The sequence below is a fragment of the Electrona antarctica genome, assembly GCF_951216825.1.
Source record: "Electrona antarctica genome assembly, chromosome: 1".
NCBI classification, from domain to species: Eukaryota; Metazoa; Chordata; class Actinopteri; order Myctophiformes; family Myctophidae; genus Electrona; species Electrona antarctica.
The window spans coordinates 44,426,148-44,445,505 of NC_136806.1; the positions used below are offsets into that span (position 1 = coordinate 44,426,148).

Below are 19,358 nucleotides of genomic sequence, written 5' to 3' on the forward strand. Positions count from 1 at the left end.
TGTGTGTGTGTGTGTGTGTGTTGTATATTTCCATCCACACCCCTCCTTCCTTTTTCATATTCTCCACTTTCTCTCTCGCAGGCTATGGGCTCCATTTTCGTGACCGTTAAACCCCTTATCCCTAAACTTCTTTGCCTTTTTTTTGCAAAACACTTTTGAATAGTTAAAATGGCCAGTCTACAAGCTCACAACGTGTCAATGTAGATTGGCTAGTTGAACTATTCAAAAATGTTTTTCAAAATAGTAAAAAAAAAAAGGCAAAGAAGTTTAGGTATAAGGGGTTTAGCGGTGACGAAAATGGAGCCCTAAGTGTTTGATTCGCTGCCTGGCCGTGCATATTAATGAGGAGGGGACAGCGAGCTGCTTTTTAAAAGCTGCTGCCTGCCTCTCCAAACAGCAGAGAGTGAAGAGGAGAGAAGCAGAGACAGAAAGAGAAGCGAGTGACGTTTTCTTTCAAAACACTCTCTGGACACTGGACAGAACGTCGCTCAACGCTCCAGTGGAATTCCAAGGCAGAAAAAAACAAAACAAAACAATCCAAGTTGTTCCCTTACTTTTGCTAAGCGTAGCGAACACTCGTGCAAGTGGATATAACATTTTGTGACATTTTCCTCGGAGACTCCGGCTGGGTGGTCAACGTTTGAAGAAGATTTTATTTTTTCAAACCCCCCTCCCCAATCAGAAGAGATGCACCGGTGTACAGTAGCATTACTGTTGTTAATTGTTGCTGTATTTTTCCTGAGCGCAGAAGGTAAATCCGTAGGTTACTTTGTCCTAACTTTTAAGTTAAGAAAATACAAACTGTCACTTGACTTAACGGAAACATTAGTGGTGGTGGGACCGTCCGACCGTGGGACCGATGCGCTTTTCACCAATTCACATAGCCTAGGGTCATTCTAATGTAATGTGTGTGAAATATGTTACTGGTTTTATTCAGCTGGCATTGCAATGGCAATCTACTTTTAATAGATCAGTTTAGTGTTGTTAAAATGTGTTTTAACACATTTTTTGTGTTAAAATCAAGTTAGGCTAATTCATGCAGTTACACTTCCCAGTGGGAAGTTCCCACTGAACCAAAATGGTTAATCATAATTAATTAATACTTTTTAATAATATTATTGCCAGTTTGTCTTATTGTCCATTAATTTGGCTTACATTTACAGTAGCCTACAGTGCTTCTTGAACAAACGTAGCCTACTGCATTAGTGAGGTGGGGCCAAATGTTTGAATATTCAGCAGGCCTAATCAACAACAACAACATTATGAAACCACTTTTTGTTTTCTCAACACCCTCCCTACCCTAAAAACAAAAAAAGAGTCCATACATAGGCCTATTATGGGCTACTCTGGCATTATTGTCCTGGTGTTATCGATTATTATTTATCTATCTTTAATAAGTTTGTCAAGTATCAATACCACTACAGAACTACTCTGGTGCAAGTAAACGTTTGATAGGCTATTCACAATTTACTTTATTAAAAGTACTAAAGTAGGCCTAAAATAAATCCCAACAGTAAAAGTAGCCAACTCAATATAAAAATGTCATTGTTTCAAGTTTTCAAATGTCTATAATGTGAAAATCTTTTGCAAATAGAGCTTGTTGTGAGCTTGTATATTGGCTATTTTCAAATAGACAAAGTACACGTATAGCCTATAGGGCTGAAGTGGTAACCGTTAATGTATGTTTTGTAGTAGTAGTAGTAGTAGTAATAACTACTAACTAGCATTTTCGAATAATTGTAGTGGAAGTGAAAAGTATAACATTTGCCTTTTGAGGTGGAGTAGAAGTAGCCTACAAGAATTGAAATTTGGAAATACTCCAGTGAAGTAAATGTACCTAGTTGTTTTCCACCACCAGTGAGCATGCTGAGATGAGGTAGCAGGTGCTGAATGAAGGAAGCATTTAGATGGATCACCAACAGCACATACAGCTCATAAACTTTCACATACTGCACATAAACTGGTTCACATACAGCATACATCACAAGCCCTTGCAACTCAGGTAGGTAGCAGCAGGATGGAGTGGACCCAGCCACAGACATTTTAAACAAGAACAGACCCCATATAATATACTTAGCATTGACTTTTCTTTTCAATGTAGACAAAGGCAGAACTCATTCTGTCAAATCAGTTTCTCTCCTGATAATTTGTTGAAATGCCTCTGTGACTAAAGACTACATTGGGAGTATTTCAAAATGGTTGACACTTGACATTTAAGTGCACTACTTTTTGCGGGTGTTTCATTCAGAAAATACACACCCTTTTCTCAGGTGGATACCTGAGAAAAGGGTGTGTATTTTCTGAATGAAACACCCGCAAAATGTAGTGGGTATATAATATGTAACTGCTGCCAAAACCACAGTCCTCATGAGGGAGTAAAGACTCCATGGTGGGAATTGAAACTTGTCAGCATTACATTAAAAGCTCCAGTTTCTAACTTGCTCCACTGGTTGAATATAAATTGAATTGAATATAAATTGAATATAAATTCAACCAAAATCATCAAAGTTGTATAGTTTATATCAAAATCATATTACCTGTGACCATTCTACTTCTCAAAATGTGGATGTTTCTTCTCCATTGCAGAAAAATAATCTTTAAGAGAAAAGGGAAATTGTTAGTTAAGAACAGTAATTGTCGTCATTAAATTGCATTTCCGTTAATTAATTTCTGATATAAAATGCCTTTAGCTGACTTGTTGGAAGGTACTTTTTGATTAAATGGATTTCCTCCTGGCCCCAGCACAGTCAACAATCTACAATGCCTTATGGCAGGAACACACTGTACGCAAAAAGTATGCAGGTAGTCATAAGATCGGAATGCAAAGATGATGAGTTGATACATTTTGTATTTGATGTTTTGGATCAACTTCAGTTCTGACAATAGTTCATCACCATCATCACTTGTCAATGTACATTTTAGACTCTTTTGTGGTGTTTTGGCAAAGACCAATTTATTGTCTACGCATGTAGCCTACATGAACCTTTACGTCAATGCAATTTACTTGTTTGATTGTGAAAGTAAGTCTAAGCGGGTGCATTTGATTTGTCAGCAGCCTACAAGTGCAGGTGCACTAGAAAAGGGCCGAAGATCAGGTACAAGGATGTTCAGAAGCTGGAGATCAAACCCAAACACCCGTTCTGTCAGGAGAAGATGATATTGTGAGTCATTATTGTTAATTGCTCTGTTGCTCTCTTTCTGTCTCTCTGCCTGTCTTTCCGTTTTTGAGTGGTGTAAACCACTCCTACAAATGGCTTTGTTAGTTTGCGTGTCTGTCCGTACCAAAAAAAAAAATCACACCCGTGTGAACTGAGTGGTGTAAGGTTTTATATAGCATGATCAGCTGTGGTCTGACGTAATGTCTGACGTTAAAGATCTTTGGCTAGGTAGACTCGTCTTCTGATGTGATGATTTGTGACCATGAAGTTGATTCAGCTGGAGTTTTTGTCCGATGTGAGGTATTATATAAGGTAAGGTATTATATAGCCTGATCAGCTCTGATCTGACGTAATGAAATCACACCTGGATGTGATTTCACAACTGGCTTTTTTTGTGCAGAGAAAATGACCATGGTTGCTACGGTCATCCAGTTCACCCGGGTGTGATTTAATTACGTCAGAAATTATTTTGAACATAGCAACCATGCTCATTTTTTTCTGCACACAAAAGCCAGTTGTAGGAGTGGTTTACACCACTCAAAAATGAGCATGGTTGCTATGGTCACCCAGTTCACACGGGTGTGATTTCATTACGTCAGACATTACGTCAGACCACAGCTGATCAGTCTATATAAGACCTTACACCACTCAGTTCACACGGGTGTGATTTTTTTCAGTTTGCTTACCTCTCTCTCTCTCTCTCTCTCTCTCTCTCTCTGTCACTGCTCCTTCTGTCCAAGTCATCATATCGGTAACAGGTTTTCTTTTCCAACAGTTGTGTTTGTAACACCCCCACACCCATTAAACCATGTGGCTGCTATAGAGAAGCTGCATCAAAACATCCTACTGTCAACACTTAAGATGATTCATAGTATCACACATATTCATTTTCATGGATAATTATATGCCTCAATCAGAGGCTCGCTTTGATTTGTTTAGGGGGCAGCTGGGGGGATAATGGAGGGTGCTGCTCAGTCTGGGTACTGTTTCATCGAATACCAGGACGCTCGCCTCAAAACACAGTCGCCCAGGGCACGATTCTGGTGAACTCTGAACGGTCTCTACCTGGTTTTCCTAAACGTAACCTCAGTAAACTATGTCTAAACCTAACCTAATTCTAACCTTAACCTCAGTAAAACAGTGCCAAAACCTAACCCTATTCCTAAACGTAACCTCAGTAAAACTATGTCTAACCCTAAATTTATTTCTAATCTTATCGTGAGTACAACAAATACAGCTTCACTGAGTGGTCGGTGTGTGGTCGGCGAAAAAAAAAGAGGGTGAGCATGTTTTGAGGAGAGCATTTCGGTTACCGTTTAATCTTGTCCCTGCCATTCGGGACGGTTCTATAATTTTCTACATGTTTTTATGGGTGTTTATTGATGCATCAATGCTTTACCAATCTGGGAACCCATTCAGTCTCTGGGGACACCACCGTCTTTTTTTTGTGTAGAAACAAGAACTTGGCGCTCAGGTGGCGCCATGCATGGTAAAGTCCCTTCCCACCACCATGGAGGTTGTGGGTTTGAATCCACTGTGGTGCATTGTCGGACGTCTGTGCGAACACAATTGGCCCGTGTTCGAAGGCTCTACGATGTAGAGCCTTCGACCTACCGGTGGGGGCTCCTCACCTTCGACCTACCGGTGGGGGCTCCTCACCTTCGACCTACCGGTGGGGGCTCCCCACCAGGAGGACGTAGAGCCTACGTCCTCCTGGTGGGGGCTCCTCACTGGCAGGTAGTCAGAAGGATACAGCAGTGACAACACAAATGTGTGTGGGGAGGAATTCATTGGCATAATGACTAAATTAGATTGGTAGATAGAGTATTCTATCCATCTATAGAGAATTCCTCACTTTCTTGTGAATTTGCTTTTAGGTTAGTTTTCGTTTTAAGCCTAGATCACTGTGCAACAGATGTTAGGGTTATGTCATCTAATCTGGAGTAATCTTTGGTGTTCAAGTCAGCTCTTTTCTTTTGTAATTATTAATAAACTATGCTGCCTCCTGCTGGTATCTCAGAGTACTTACACAGAGAACCCAGTGGGCAAAGACAGAGAAAACAGATTTTCTGGGCGATGTTTAAATGCAAATGTGCTTTTAGCATTGCTGAAATTAATTTAAGCTTCTGTATCCAGTACAGAGTAACATGGAATTTTCATATAAAAATAACTGAACAAAGTAATGACATGTATTACACATATTTGTGATATACCAACAATACTAACATTAGCAATTACTTTTATACACACTCACTTGGTTTAATTTTTACACTCTCAGAGAGACACACACACACACACACACACACACACACACGCACGCACGCACGCGCGCACACACACAGCATTCGCCACACAGCTCTTATTTAAGGCTGGTCCATTAGCATTAGATGGTGGCCACCAGCCACTGGTCCCCAATGAAAAATGAGCCCCAGCAGGCTCCGGAAAGACAGAAAGAAAAGGAGAGCTCTCTCTCTTTCTCTCTAGTTGAAGCCACTGGCTTATGGCACTCAGTTTAACATTCAGAGGGGCCACTCCTACACACACACTGGGAGCCCCCAAACCTCTTTCTTTGTCTCCATGTTTTGTTTCTCACTCACTCCCTCTCTTTCTTGCTTTCTTTTTTTCTAGCTGTCACTACGATCGTTTACGTCGCTTTTGTTCTCTTTCTCATCATACACCATCTTTCTTTTCTATCTTTTTCTCTCTCTGTTCCACTTTTACTTTAATTTCTTCTCTTTCTTCTCTCTTCTTATCTCTAATCATTTACTCCATGCTGTTAATTTTTTTCTGTCCCTAATTTTCTCTCTGTCCCTACACAGTAAAATCGCTGGCGATTATCTAACTCTAAAAATTAACTCAGCCATGATTGTCCTGTGCATGAAGTAGCTAGCTAACATCCAACACTGCGGTTGGATGTTCACTGCAACAGGTGAATAATAATGAGAAGAAACTAAAGCGTAAATTAACACACTAATTAGGTTAGATTTCACCCTTCCCAAGCAGCTATGGGCAAACATTCAGTGTGCGTTTAGCGCAATCACATGGCAATAATGCGTGCCCACATGCACGCACGCACGCACGCACATTACCCAATCTCTCTTATTTCTCAAAACACCCCCACTTACACAGCATGGCATAACTCTGCATTAGAAAGCACACTGAAGTGGGTAAATAAAAGCTCAATAACCAGATGAAATGACTTGAATGGGCAGCAAAACAAGCGCAAAAAGCCCCCTCAATCAAATCAACTCGCTAGTGTTGAATGCATCTTTTAACAGGAGTCAGGTCTCCTCTCAGCTCATATCTTATGTTTTGGCCAGCCATTGACTGTTTCACTAGATGTCAAGGCACCGTGGAGAGGCTGGTGTTTTTCCCACATTTCTGTTGCTCGGCCTGAATATGCCACATGCAGGCAGCCTGTCTCTACTGCTGCCCTGTGCACCCAGCACTCCCATACAGCCAGGTTCACTTGGCTACAGCCAGACTCAAAAGACTCATAGAGCTTGGACGTTGAAGGCTAAATTTGGCTTCACGTTTAAAACTTTCTTTTTTCTTTTCTTTTAGCAAACAAAAAACATGGTGTGATGCTATGTGGCACATTTTTACAGGGTGGCTCTGTAGGACCGAAACCAAAAATATATTTTTTAATATTTAACTAACATTAAACCACATTTTTATAATGAATAATTTTGGTTTTGTATTACAGTATTTAGAGAGTTTGACTTCATATTTGTATGTAACACTGACTAACATTTACTGTATTAATACCTCTTTCTGTCCCTTCTCTCTCATTTTCCCAGCGTAACTATGGAAAATGTGTCACGGTTCAAAGGTCAGGAGTACTGTCTTCATCCCAAGCTTCAGAGCACCAAGAACCTGGTCAAATGGTTCCGCATCTGGAAGGATAAACACAGGTAATCCCATAAATTTAATGTAATTTAATTTATTCCCTGACCCTGAACAGGGCGGGCCTCATTGTAAAAGATATATTGTATCCCGATGGGATTCACCTGTAATAGTAAAGATTACAGGTGAAAATTAAAGCCTTTAAACACAAAGCCAATGGAGGGAGTGCACACACAATATCAAATGAATACAGCTGCAGCAGCTCAGGTTGACCACGGCAATTTTAAAGAAAGCTAATCCTAATTGTTGGATTGGATGTGGGGGATATGGGGAAACATAATGTTTTATAATTGCATGCTGACAAAAACAGATGTCAATGAACTCCAATATGTAAAGAACTTTCTCTCAGTAACAGTATTGTATGTTCATTCTACTAACTGTTGCATTATACAGTACATGAGTGTGTCATGTCCTATACTTTATTGTCTGTCCTGCATTAATCTATCTACATGGTGGTTAAATGTTTCTTTTTCTGATTTCCAGAGAATGCAATATTTGCAGTCACAGAGACATTAACACACTTCTTTTGCAGGGTTTACGAAGCCTAAAACCTTGGCTTTCCAGCACATGCAGACTGACGGAGAAAAGTCACACCAACCCCGGGACTGTGTTTTTGTTTTGTTTTTAATTGGTGACGTACAAGACATAACATACAAGAAGCCGTACTTCTATCTCTTCTGTCTGACATCTATGACACAATTTAAGAGATATCTGTAACTATCTGTAACCTGGGATTCTTGTACTGTAGGTGGCCATCACGCCACGCTGTAGTTACTGTCACTCACCTCTCCACTATTTTCAACTGTGCTGTAGTTATTTTGTCAAATAGCAGATAAGACACAACATAGCCTGGTCTGTGTTCAAATTGGTCTTGGGTTTGTCGAAGTCACATCTAAATGCAATGTGCCGTTTCATCTGATCTTTGTACTTCTCTCAAGGTACATTTTTAATGTTTGAAGGAACAAACAAAATATCCCTTTAAAATGCTCTGTTGATATTGTAAGACTGTTAGATATGATAATGATGACAGTTTGTTTGATATTTGTCCATCGCCAACAGCCACAGCAATTTGAAAAGCCACACATCTGTTTGCTGGTTTTAGAGAGGCAGGAGGTGAACACAGGGGCCTTGTGAATTCAACCCCATATATGTCTGGTATAGATGTCAGTTTTGGGGCAACATTATATTTTAGTCAGTCAGCGTCTTGTTACATATAATCCAGGGGTTACATGATGTCTGTGCGTGCAAGCGTGTGTGTTTTAGGCAGGTTTATCAGGCTTCAGCAACCATCTTGTAAAATCCTGTCACTTTCAAATTGCAGGGCATAGTTTAGACATGATAATTATTGTTATTATTATTTTAGCTATAATAATAATGCCTATATATGATCACTGATGAACTGGCAGAAAACATAGAAATGGAATGAATATAAATGGAACTACCTAGTACTGTTGACCCCAAAACGAGTGTTAAGTTCAATATGTGAAGCTCAGAAAGCTTTGATACCTTGGCAAATGGAACCATTATGGCAAAGCATTCCAGCATTTGTTGTGTAAAAAGACAAAAGAAAGAAAAACAATCTTAAGTCTAATTTATACTCCATAGTACGATGGTGTCACTGTTGTGCGATTAAGTATAAATGAAGCCTTACTTGCTGTCCTTACTGTATGTCACTGTACAAAACAATGCACATCGCTGTGCACCATTTTAGCTGACATTATACACTTGCCATTTATATTCACTCGAACTGAATAGACTAGGTCAATTCAGGTGTAGTGAATATGATTGGCAAGTCAATCTGTCCTCCTGACTGAGTTGTGTTGTATGGAAACTAAGTGGTTGACGAGTTTTATAATATTACTTATCCTGTTGTATATCGAATCAATATTTTCAAATGTGTGTTATTTTGTACACTATGCATAAACATTGTAATCATGACAGTTCTGATTGTTTTGTTGTCACCAAACAGAATCCATACCACATTTTCTTTACTTTTGTTTCCAAGAATTCCAAGCATTACTCTTGTTTTATATCTTATATAATAATAGTAATAATAATACTATGAATAATAATAATAATTATTATTATTATTATTATTATTTTGTAAATAGACCAATATAGCCTTTATGTTAGTGAGGATGGATTCATCTTAGGACTTTCTAGTCTAGTGTAATGTATATTGTATAATTGGGTTAGAGTTGTTTTTCTATTTAAATTTTGGTAACCAATTTGGAGGGTAGTTGTTTGGATGGACCCACCAACAGCACGCAGTTAAATATTCCACTCAGTGTAAAACAATAAAGCAATAGACTGTCTAGAACAGCTCAGCCTACATGACTACATCACTTCCTTCCATTCCTTTATACATAAGGTAAGACATTTAATAACCTTAAAGGAGTCTCCCTGTCTCTTCAGCTCTTTAGTAAACAGAAAACTCATTTTCAGGTAGGGTTACCAATTGTATCCAATCAGGAGAGAGAACTGAAATTGAGAAAAGTGCATTTGGAAGTAATGCCACAAATAGAAATAAGTCGACAAAATTAGAACTGTAACACTACACTGATAAATGGGTTGAAAGCTCATTGGGTGAAGATTTGCAACCCACCTGAAATGTATTCAAAAGCTGGGGAGACAGGGAGACCCCTGTTATTAAACAAACTCTATAACAATGATTACTAGAAGAGTGCTTTAACCTGTTAACACACAAAAAATAATGTAAAGTGTAAAAAAGGGGGGAGGGGTAATGTTGTTTATTCTTGTCATACCGTAATACCATTATGTTCTTTATTTCTCCTCTGCAGTTTGTGAGAGCAGTGAGAAAGTGTTACGCCTTATTCTGAGATTTGCCACTAGATGGTAGTATATATATGCTTGCTCACTTGTTATGGAAAACTCCGCAGGTCAGCTGCAAGAAGTACTTTTTTTTACTCTACATTTATTGGATATCTTTAGGTACATTGCCGATTGAGATTAAATGATTACATTTAGATGCATTATTATAGATTAAGATAAAATAAGAATATGATGATTACGATTAAGGTGTATAAATAATTGTGGAATGGGCCTTTCTGCATAATGAGTACTTTTATGTTTTATGTTGTGCTTTATTTTCATCCTAGTACCTTTCTAGGCCATTAAAAATGTCGGATATTTATGAATTGCATTTATTTTCTACACAAAGGTATATTTCTACTTTTGTTAAAGTAAAATATCCGAGTACTTCCACCTGCTCTGATTCCATATACTCACCTGGAAATAATGCAAAACAGTAAAAGTGTGTAGTAACTTAGGCCTATATGTAGAAATTCTCAGAGAGAGAGAGAGAGAGAAGAAAATGCAGCAATAATTTTGAGATTGTAACAGAGATTAAGATACAAATAAATGTGACTTGATAAAGGATGGGCTTGGCGCTTGTTCATTGCTCAATGAGATAATTATTTTTTAGACGAGAAGTAGGCCTATTTATTAACAGTTATGACTTATGGGTACATTTCACATGAAAGCACAACTCAATACAAAGACTTACTGTGGACGACACACTGATAAAGCATTACACTCACCCGTGTGAAGTGAGGGGCGCTCTTATTGATTAGGTGATGATGTAATGATTATGTAAAACAAACGGTGACAAAACAAACATTAAATTATCTTTATTGTCAATGGCGTTTTTAAAACAAACATTGAACTAAAAACAAACATTAAACCTGTATCAAAAAACAGGAAATCATGTAGGGAGGTAAAAAGGTAAAGGAAACATATACAGTAAGGCCCTTATATACAGTAAGGCCCTTAAAGGCCTATGTTCCCTGGGGGAAAGGGGCGGGGATGAAGATATGTGTCATCATCATGAGGCTAAAGGAAAACAAGTACACTACACTGCAATGCATTCATATATTTTAACTGCATTCATAATGTATAATAATAATATGGTCAATCAATGGGTTGCATTGTATCTGACAGAAAGTGTCAAACAGTTATCGCACAGCCTGAGCGTACACACATCGGTACACACCATAGGTACACGCATACGAATGGCTGGCATTTGCGCGTGTCTATGCTTGCACGCACGCGCAGTGTCAGTGAGCGTGTGTTTCTGTTTCCACGGGGAGGCGGGGACAGACTTTGGCACATCTCTTGTGGGTGTGTGTGTGAAGAGCGACCTGCTGCCTGCAACGCAAACGAAAGAACGGGCATCCGATCTGATCTCCGACTTGCAAAACAACAGGAACCAAGGCAGCACTCAGCCACACACACATACCAACCACTTTGTTTTCCAGCCCGACGGCGTGTTGTGTGATTATTATGCTTTCAACATTATTCTGCCCACGGCGTCTACATTGATCTAGCCGAAGTTGCCCCGTCCGTCGTCCGCTTGCAGAGAGAGAGAGATACGTCAGCCATAAGAAAACAAGCAGGAAAATTCCTGCATCTTGTGCTGCTGCTGCCCCGTCGCTGTTCCATTGGACCCTGGTAGGTACAGACAGTACCTCGACTAGCTTGTTCCCTCAGACAGAATATTTATGGACGCGGCGCGTTGTGAGCTTGTATATCTGCTATTTTCTATTTCTGGGGGGTGAGCGACACCGCCGTACGACGACACAAGTAACTGCTTCAACTGACCAGCTTACGAGCTAGCCGTCTGTTAGCCAGCTAGGCTAACGCCAGTGAGCGTGTGGTTTCATTTATTTTTGACTGGTTGCGGTTTATGTTAACTGTTTATTAGGGTAATTGTGGAGTTGCGCCCTTAACTTGCAGACCACAACCAACTTAATCGTTTCCCCCCTTCTTTATCGAGTAGTGAAGGTCCAAGAAGGGTTTATTGTTTTCAACTTGGAGCTAACGGTGGCTAGCTAGCTAGAAAAGCCTTCACATCTGTGCTGCTCCTTCGGAAGCCCTGACAGAGTGAGAGAGCCAGGTTTACCTAGAAACGGGGGGGGGGGGGGGGGGTTATTATTATTATTATTTTTTTAATCGTCGTTTTTGAAATATGCTACACACATTCAACACGTTTCCATGCAGCATGAATATGTTGCATAATGTATTTTCACATACACTAAAATGTGTACTATGGTATTGAAGGCTTTAAATGTAGATGGATGCTGAAGAAAACTAAATATATAGAGGAAAAAATAAGCTTTTGGGATATGATTGAGAAACGGCAACGGTTTCGTTTCTGTGGAGTTACGTGTTTCCGAGCTACGCGTTTCCATAGTTTGACAGACTTTCATTTTCTGTCCTGGCGGTTTGAGGCGATTATGCTTGGTGGTACCATTTGCTCTGCTTTGCTGGGAGTCTCCTGGCGGGGTCCATTGGAATGTTCTAGTTTGCTGTTGACAATGTTTTGCTGTCTCTTGATGACACGACATATATATCCGACGTAAAAATGTAGGCAATGACATTGTGTATGAAATGGAGACCGGCCAGGTGTAGTTAAAAAAATAAAATAAAAAACGCGTGATTTTTAAATTTAACAAGTGGGATAAGTGAGGGATGAGTGTTCTTAATCTGCCTCCGTTCTGACCGCTCATTGGCTACTGCTGGATAGTATAGGAAAACGCACTCAATTCAATATTGTTGAACAGTGGCAAAAGCAGTGATAAAATAAATCTGGATTTCATTAAAAATAAATCACACCCTTGTGAAGTGAGGGCTGCTCTTATCATACATCATCTCATTTCGGCCAAACACAATTGGCGTCTTCACTTTTCTGTCCTCACTTTTTGAGCCCCTCCTATATTCAGCTATTAGTGTAGATTTTCGTCTTACACAAACACATTCCCATTGACAATGAATGGAGAATTTACGTCGTATGTGTCTGAGCAAATTGACATGTTACGTCATGATGAAGTACGATGAGGAGAGCGCCCCTCACTTAGTTCACACGGGTGTGATTTTTATCCTCACATTCCATGCCATAGGAGGGGCTAGCACGCACCCCTCAAATCTTAAAGATGATGTTAATAGATGCGAACAGAAAGCTTGGATGTTGTGTAAGAGACAACAAATAGACAGTCAATGTACTGTAGCAAAGGTCATCCGTTGCTGTGCTGATGTCATAGGACCACAATGGAAACAAGTTCTCGGGACCTTTTTGTGTTATCGTTTTATCCCAAATGTTTGACTGTATCCGAGCTGTTTGCATTGCTTTTTGTCTAATTATCTATTCAATCAATCAATCAATCAATCAATGTTGTAAAACGTGTTATCTGAACTGTTGTTTGTTGTCAACCGTAAAAGCTTTGAATCTGATGTAATAACGTGTAATAGTTGTGTAGTGCTAGGAGCCTGCCTGCATTAAGATGGTGATAAATTAGGCAATTATTGGGGCAGTGTGAAGTCTTATTCACACTTTGTCGTACAGACATGTTATCGAGAGAACTTAGACTAAATTAGGCTGAAATGGGCAACCTTCCCAGAAACAAACGAGTAAAGCAAGATTTAAGAATCTATTATGATTATTCCTGTCATAGTCTAGAGGAGCTTTATGTGATTAAAGCTTCAAGATAGAAGTTGCTTTTTCACAATGTTACCCATCATCACAGACGCGTAAAAGATTGCTCTGTGCGTCACTGCCTTAAAGCTGCAATCCATAACATGATGTTAGTGAATACAATGTTATTTCGTTGGCTGGGACCAGTCCACTACTGGTTGTCGAGAGGTATTGCATGAAACTCAAATGGAAACGACCTGCCTTTCCAAATATGCTCTCTTTGTAGCTACCCGGTAAGAACTTGCTCAGGGGACTTGGGTTTGAATCCCAGGTAGGACATGAAAGTTAGGAAGGTCTGAGGAAGAGTGTTCGGCTCAAAATGTTATCGCTAGTAAACATACAGTTGGGAGCATCAATTATTTGGTGTGCAGACTGTGCACTCTTTATTCAATCTAGGACATGAAAGTTAACCATGTGTATTGCAGCTTAGAGTAAAAGTGTTCTCCTAAAATACATACATACAATGTATGTAACATACATAGGGGCAGACACATAGCTGTTCATTGGAGCGGTTAGGCAACGCTCAAATGTATTTAAGACACATTAAAACCAGTGAGCACACTGAGCAGAATGGAATCCCCTATTTGGGTATTTCGAGACCTAATTTTAGGTCAGTGGGACCTGCGGTCTGTGGGAAGTTGGCTTGATCAGCAAGAATATTAGTCAAGAGCCAAGGCAGTTTCATTATTATATTTATTATCAACTTGTCCTGCAGTGAGACAAAGACAAATCTGTAGTTTTTCAACTGAACAAACACGCGGGTGTATGCATTGTATTGACTTTTCAGGCTCCAGCAGTGATATGAGACCCATTCCATAGCCTTCATATAAAGGGCATATGACACACACACACACACACACACACACACACACACACACACACACACACACACACACACACACACACACACACACACACACACACACACACACACACACAGAGCAGTGTCATAACTAACTAGACTCCTGCTGTGTGGGATTGTTGTTGCTAGGCCAGTGTGTGGTTGTTCTGCACTGTGCAGAACAGGGGCCAAGCTAAATCAAATGTTGTCCAAACATCTCTTATGGCTAGACCCACACTAAGTTTTTATCGAATGTATCCCCAGCTTAGTTATTACTTCTTCCTCAGATTTGTTTAAAACATCAGGAGTGAACCTTTTGTGTCAGACAAATTTTAACACGTTTCTCAGACAGCAATGTGATTTGTAACAATGAGCAACAAAGAAATTAAGAAAATAATTAAAAACGTCTTTTTACACCCCAAATCATCATTCATTATTCATTATTACAATACTAAGCAAAATAATCAGGATCACTTTAGTGGTAGCCATAATCATGCAGCCCTAACATACGTATTTCATACTACTAAGGAGTATGTAGCGTCTTGTTCTTCTACTTTTATTTTAGGCAGAACCTCTTGTCAAGTTGTCTTGGGTAGCTTGTCAGGTTGTTTTAGGCAGCACATCTTGTCATGTTGTTTTAGGCAGCACCTCTCTTACTCAAGTAGTTTTATGCAGCACCTCTTGTCAGGGGGTTTAAAGCACAGAATATTACCTTCCTGGATATTTAATATGATTTTAAGTGCAAGGGCCAGTAATGTGCTGTAGACTAGAGATGGATAGTGCTTTATCAATATGTTTGCTGTTTAAACCTAGACTAGAGCATTAATTTACAGTGTGTGTTAAGCCAGATAGACTGAATTAAGGAATACAAAGGGCCCCTGGAAGCTGCAGAGCTTCACAGCAGTATGGTGCTGAGTGCAAAGGTTCTGTAAATGGAGATGGACCCGTGGCAGCTGAAATAATCGAGAATTCTAGGAAGATTCTTATTTATTGGTGTAGGGCTGCACAGTTAATTGAAAAAAATATTGATGTTACACTAATACAGTATTGACTTGACTACTGCAACTTCCATATTGCAAGAGACTGCACTTCTTTTCCTTTGAAAGAATGGTCTTTTAGGCCTCCTTAAAACCAAAAAAGGAAAAGCCCAGCCAGGCTGTTACACCAACAATGTTGTCAGAGTGAGCTCCGGGTTGAGGATCTAGAGCAGATTGAAAAAATGCCCTGCTGGGGCAGCTGGTTGGTTGGTTTAACTGCAGTTAGCGGTAATCTGAACAGAAGACTCAGCAGGTGTGGCTGGACTGCAACTTGCTAGCATGAGTAGCATCTGCTGAAAACTATCCAAAGATAGAGAGAGATGCACACACAGAGGGACAGATACGCTTTGCAGGAGCCTGTCAGACAAATTATTGACGTACGGTAGGAAAAAAAACAGTCTGTGATCTTTCCTTCAATCGACAATATACAGTACATTGAAATCCCCAGTCGGAAGAGTTTTCATTGTCTGTTAAAAACGCACACAATATTTTCCTTCTCCCCAAGGGAATTTTTATCATTCAATCAAACAAAATTGCTTAACTGTTGTTGGGGTTGAACTTGACACTAAGCCAAGGTCTCAGAGACACTTGCGTTGGCGTCGGGCAAGTACAGGTTATGTTCTACTTGCCCAAAGGTCATGACCACTTGCACGAAAAGTAAATAGTCCAATATAAAATGATACGTTAACAAATTCATGTTCCAAATTCAATCGATAACGGCGACAGTCAATTTGAAAAACCACATGAGTGAAACTGCTAGTTATGAAAAAGGTAGCATTGTTCTTTATGAATAGCCAATAATATTGAATGAAGACGGAATGCACTTCCATAACCTGGAAGCAAACTCCACTTCTTGGCTGAACGTTTTATTTACTTAAGAAGGGCAGGCAACCGTTACTGTCAACCCCTGGACAACATTGATGTTTGGCCTTGTTAGGCCTGGCTGTGGCATTGGCCTTGTTTTACCTTGGTTGGCTGCAGTCGTGGTGACGATAATCAAGATATATAGCAGTAGTCCTATTGATATTTAGCTTTGAAATGTTTTTTTTATATGCATTTGCATTATGGAAATAAGAACTGATATTACCTCAGAGACCTGCAGTATAAATCTGCATTGTGTAGAGTCACCAAATGTTCTTTATAAAATAACAATAATTCTCTGTGTATACATAAAAAATGTAAATAGGACTACAGTTACAGTACCATCTCACTGGGTGGTGAGATGTGCCTCCCAAGTTGACAGAACCACTGAATATATCAGATCACACGCTTGGTAATGGCTGTTTACTGTTAACTGTTTACAGACAGTGAATACAAGTCAAGTTTATTATTATTATTATTATTTATTTTTACCTCTATTTATGGCACGGGCACGGGGATACCTAGAGGGTCCTCAAATGCTGCAGGGGGGCTGCCAAATCTTTGTGTGATTACATTTATACTTGAACTTGGCCTTGCATCCCTATTCTGGACTGGGGGGACATTAGCCGTAAACAAGCTTAGTTCACAACACATCTCAGGTGCGTTGTGAGTTCAGTGGTGGGAATTGGCATCATGCTGAGCATAGGCCTACACCAGAAGCTGCACCTTCCGTAACTTAGTTTAGATTATGTAGCGAGGTCTCTAGGCATGGGTGTTCTCTTGTTAAGCTGCTTATACTTCCTGTATGTGCTGTCAGCCGAGCCCTGGATGTGCACTGTCACTGTTTGCTTTGTCACTGTTTACATGGAGCCTGCCGTGCTCAGTTGTCAGCTTATTGTCTCACAGCTGCTGTTTGAATCTATTGTTTACACACACACACACACACACACACACACACACACACACACACACACACACACACACACACACACACACACACACACACACACACAGATGTGATCAGACACGTTCTGTCCTGTGTAAGCTATCTGCCCCTGTGTTAATTGAGTCCTAGGTATTTACCAGTGTATTGTGAAGCAAGTCCTTTGTTTTCTACTTTTTCAATTACAGACATGACAATTGTTGGTTGATATTGGTATTATAGTCTCATTTCATCGCTGTGTCACCTCATTATGCTGCTTTGCATCTGAAATAAAACAACCTTGAGACGGAGCTATATCTCCTCCAGCACAGCAAAGGCAAAGTGTATTGGCTGGTATTGAGCTGGCCCGGTGAGTGGAAATTTCCATTCATACGAGAGTGCGAGAGAGAGCGAGAGATGGAGTCAATACTGAATCAATAAGGTTGAATGTCATTGTCTCAGACAGGGTGGCTGCGCTCTGCCAAGGGTTATCCACTCAAAGCACTTGTCTTCATTATCTTAGCAGGAACCACACCACCCTGTGTAATTTCATCCAAAATAAACAAACAAGCTACTAAGCTATAGCCTGGGTTCCAGCCTGAATCGCTGTGTTCCGTGATTCTGAATTGTCACTCGCTACTCAGTCTGGACAGAGGCTGCTTGTCTCGCATGTCCTAACGTCAACTGTTACTTAGCCGCGTTGTTGCTGATACGTCATCAGCCAGCGCCACTCTGTCCATGCTTCTCATTGTTGAAAGAAATAGTGCCGTTCGAGACTTGAGAGTAAAAACCTACGGTAAAAAAATAAACGATTCAGTAGTCCACTGTCAGATTCAGTAGTACAACAAAAATGACACCCGTGTGAACTGAGTGGTGTAAGGTCTTATATAGCCTGTCTGACGTAATGAAATCATGTCTGACGTAATGAAATCACACCCGGGTGAACAGGGTGAACATAGCAACCATGCTCATTTTTTCTGCACAGACTAACGCCAGTTGTAGGAGTGGTTTACACCACTCAAAAATGACGGCTGTGTGGGGTGAGTTCAGTGAATGATAAGGGGACGTTGCAGGACAACAGCAGTAGCTGTGCAGTGCACATTGATACGTCAAACTGGTGTTTTACCTCAACCCGCACCACAGACCAATCAGAAGCCACGGTTCCATTTCAACCTTCATATGTCCTGCCAATCTGTGGAGAATAGGAGACTTTCCAGACTGAGTAGCACTGACATTTTCAGATCCACGGAACGCAGCGATTCAGGCTGGAACCCAGGCTAACTAAGCTAGCCATCACGATGTGCTATCCAAATTCAGTTATGTTTAAACATACAAATAAGGCTGTGTGAATAGGGCCACAAGCGAAACCTGGTTCTAAATGTGTCCTTGTCACAAAATAAATAATATATTGTGCCTTAGGTGTTAGCATAGGAGCACAAACTGGATGGATTTTCTTGTGGGGCTACTCGGGAAAGATGAAGATATCTTTGATTGCAAATCAACCCTCCGGCGCCGCAGCAGTGTATGTGACCCTTCACCTAGATAGCAAGAACAGGAAGACAGACAAATTCAAATAGCATCTATCTATGATTCCACTCCCACATTTGCAGGAGCCACGTCCCAGCGTGAAGCACCATCAGAGTAGGCAAAACAGTATTTATTTTATTTCCGTACATCAACGATTATTTGTGTGCCACATTTGCATAGGCAATAATTGAATATTAGACCAGAAGAACTATGAGAGAGAGAAGTGAAGTCATGTGACCGGGCATGTGAGCCACATTGGACAGGGTCAGGCTTTCCCCTCAGAATGTCTCTTAGCAGTGGCACCACCAACCTGTCCTGTACATGCTGTTCCTACGGGAAACCTGGCCAGGATGTGAGCTACTATGGCTAGATTAGAATATACCTTTGCTACCATGCTTCTATATATAAATAATGGGAATGCTCAATTCTGAAGACATCCTGAAGAAGCTCACACGCTGAAGAAGCTGTGCGTGCGTGCGTGCGTGTGTGTGTGTGTGTGTGTGTGTGTGTGCTCTCACTGCTCTGCCAGTACACAAGGCCCTCCCACCTGTTTGTGACTTCTCCTTTCCACCCTTCAGTCATTTTACACTATACTGTACGCAGGAATATCCCTTTC

General features: G+C 40.4%; 2 protein-coding genes across 3 annotated transcripts in view; both read left to right on the forward strand.

Moving 5' to 3' along the window:
• The first annotated feature begins 283 nt into the window (after window positions 1–283).
• On the forward strand, window positions 284–9,386 carry cxcl14 (chemokine (C-X-C motif) ligand 14). Of its 2 annotated transcripts, none has more exons than XM_079499760.1 (4): window positions 284–751; window positions 3,056–3,161; window positions 6,959–7,072; window positions 7,597–9,386. In XM_079499760.1, the coding sequence occupies exons 1-4, from the start codon at window positions 688–690 to the stop codon at window positions 7,610–7,612; spliced, it is 300 nt and encodes a 99-aa protein (XP_079355886.1). In that variant the 5' UTR covers window positions 284–687; the 3' UTR covers window positions 7,613–9,386. The 2 variants fall into 2 exon arrangements, with proteins under 2 accessions (XP_079355886.1, XP_079355885.1); XM_079499759.1 differs by having other exon boundaries at window positions 301–751; window positions 3,053–3,161.
• A 1,787-nt stretch (window positions 9,387–11,173) lies between these two features.
• The window catches only part of fam13b (family with sequence similarity 13 member B), an 86,950-nt gene continuing 78,765 nt past the window's right edge, over window positions 11,174–19,358 (forward strand). The window contains exon 1 of the mRNA XM_079502926.1: window positions 11,174–11,538. The gene's annotated coding sequence lies outside the window, so the exon portion shown is untranslated. The remainder of the gene's footprint in view (window positions 11,539–19,358) is intronic.

Excerpts from the sequence above, each read along its gene's own strand:
- cxcl14 (XM_079499759.1), top strand. The coding sequence starts at position 688 with ATGCACCGGTGTACAGTAGCATTACTGTTGTTAATTGTTGCTGTATTT. Across the intron at positions 752-3,052 it reads ATTTTTCCTGAGCGCAGAAG|CAGCCTACAAGTGCAGGTGC; the intron begins GTAAATCCGTAG and ends TTGATTTGTCAG. Across the intron at positions 3,162-6,958 it reads TGTCAGGAGAAGATGATATT|CGTAACTATGGAAAATGTGT; the intron begins GTGAGTCATTAT and ends TCATTTTCCCAG.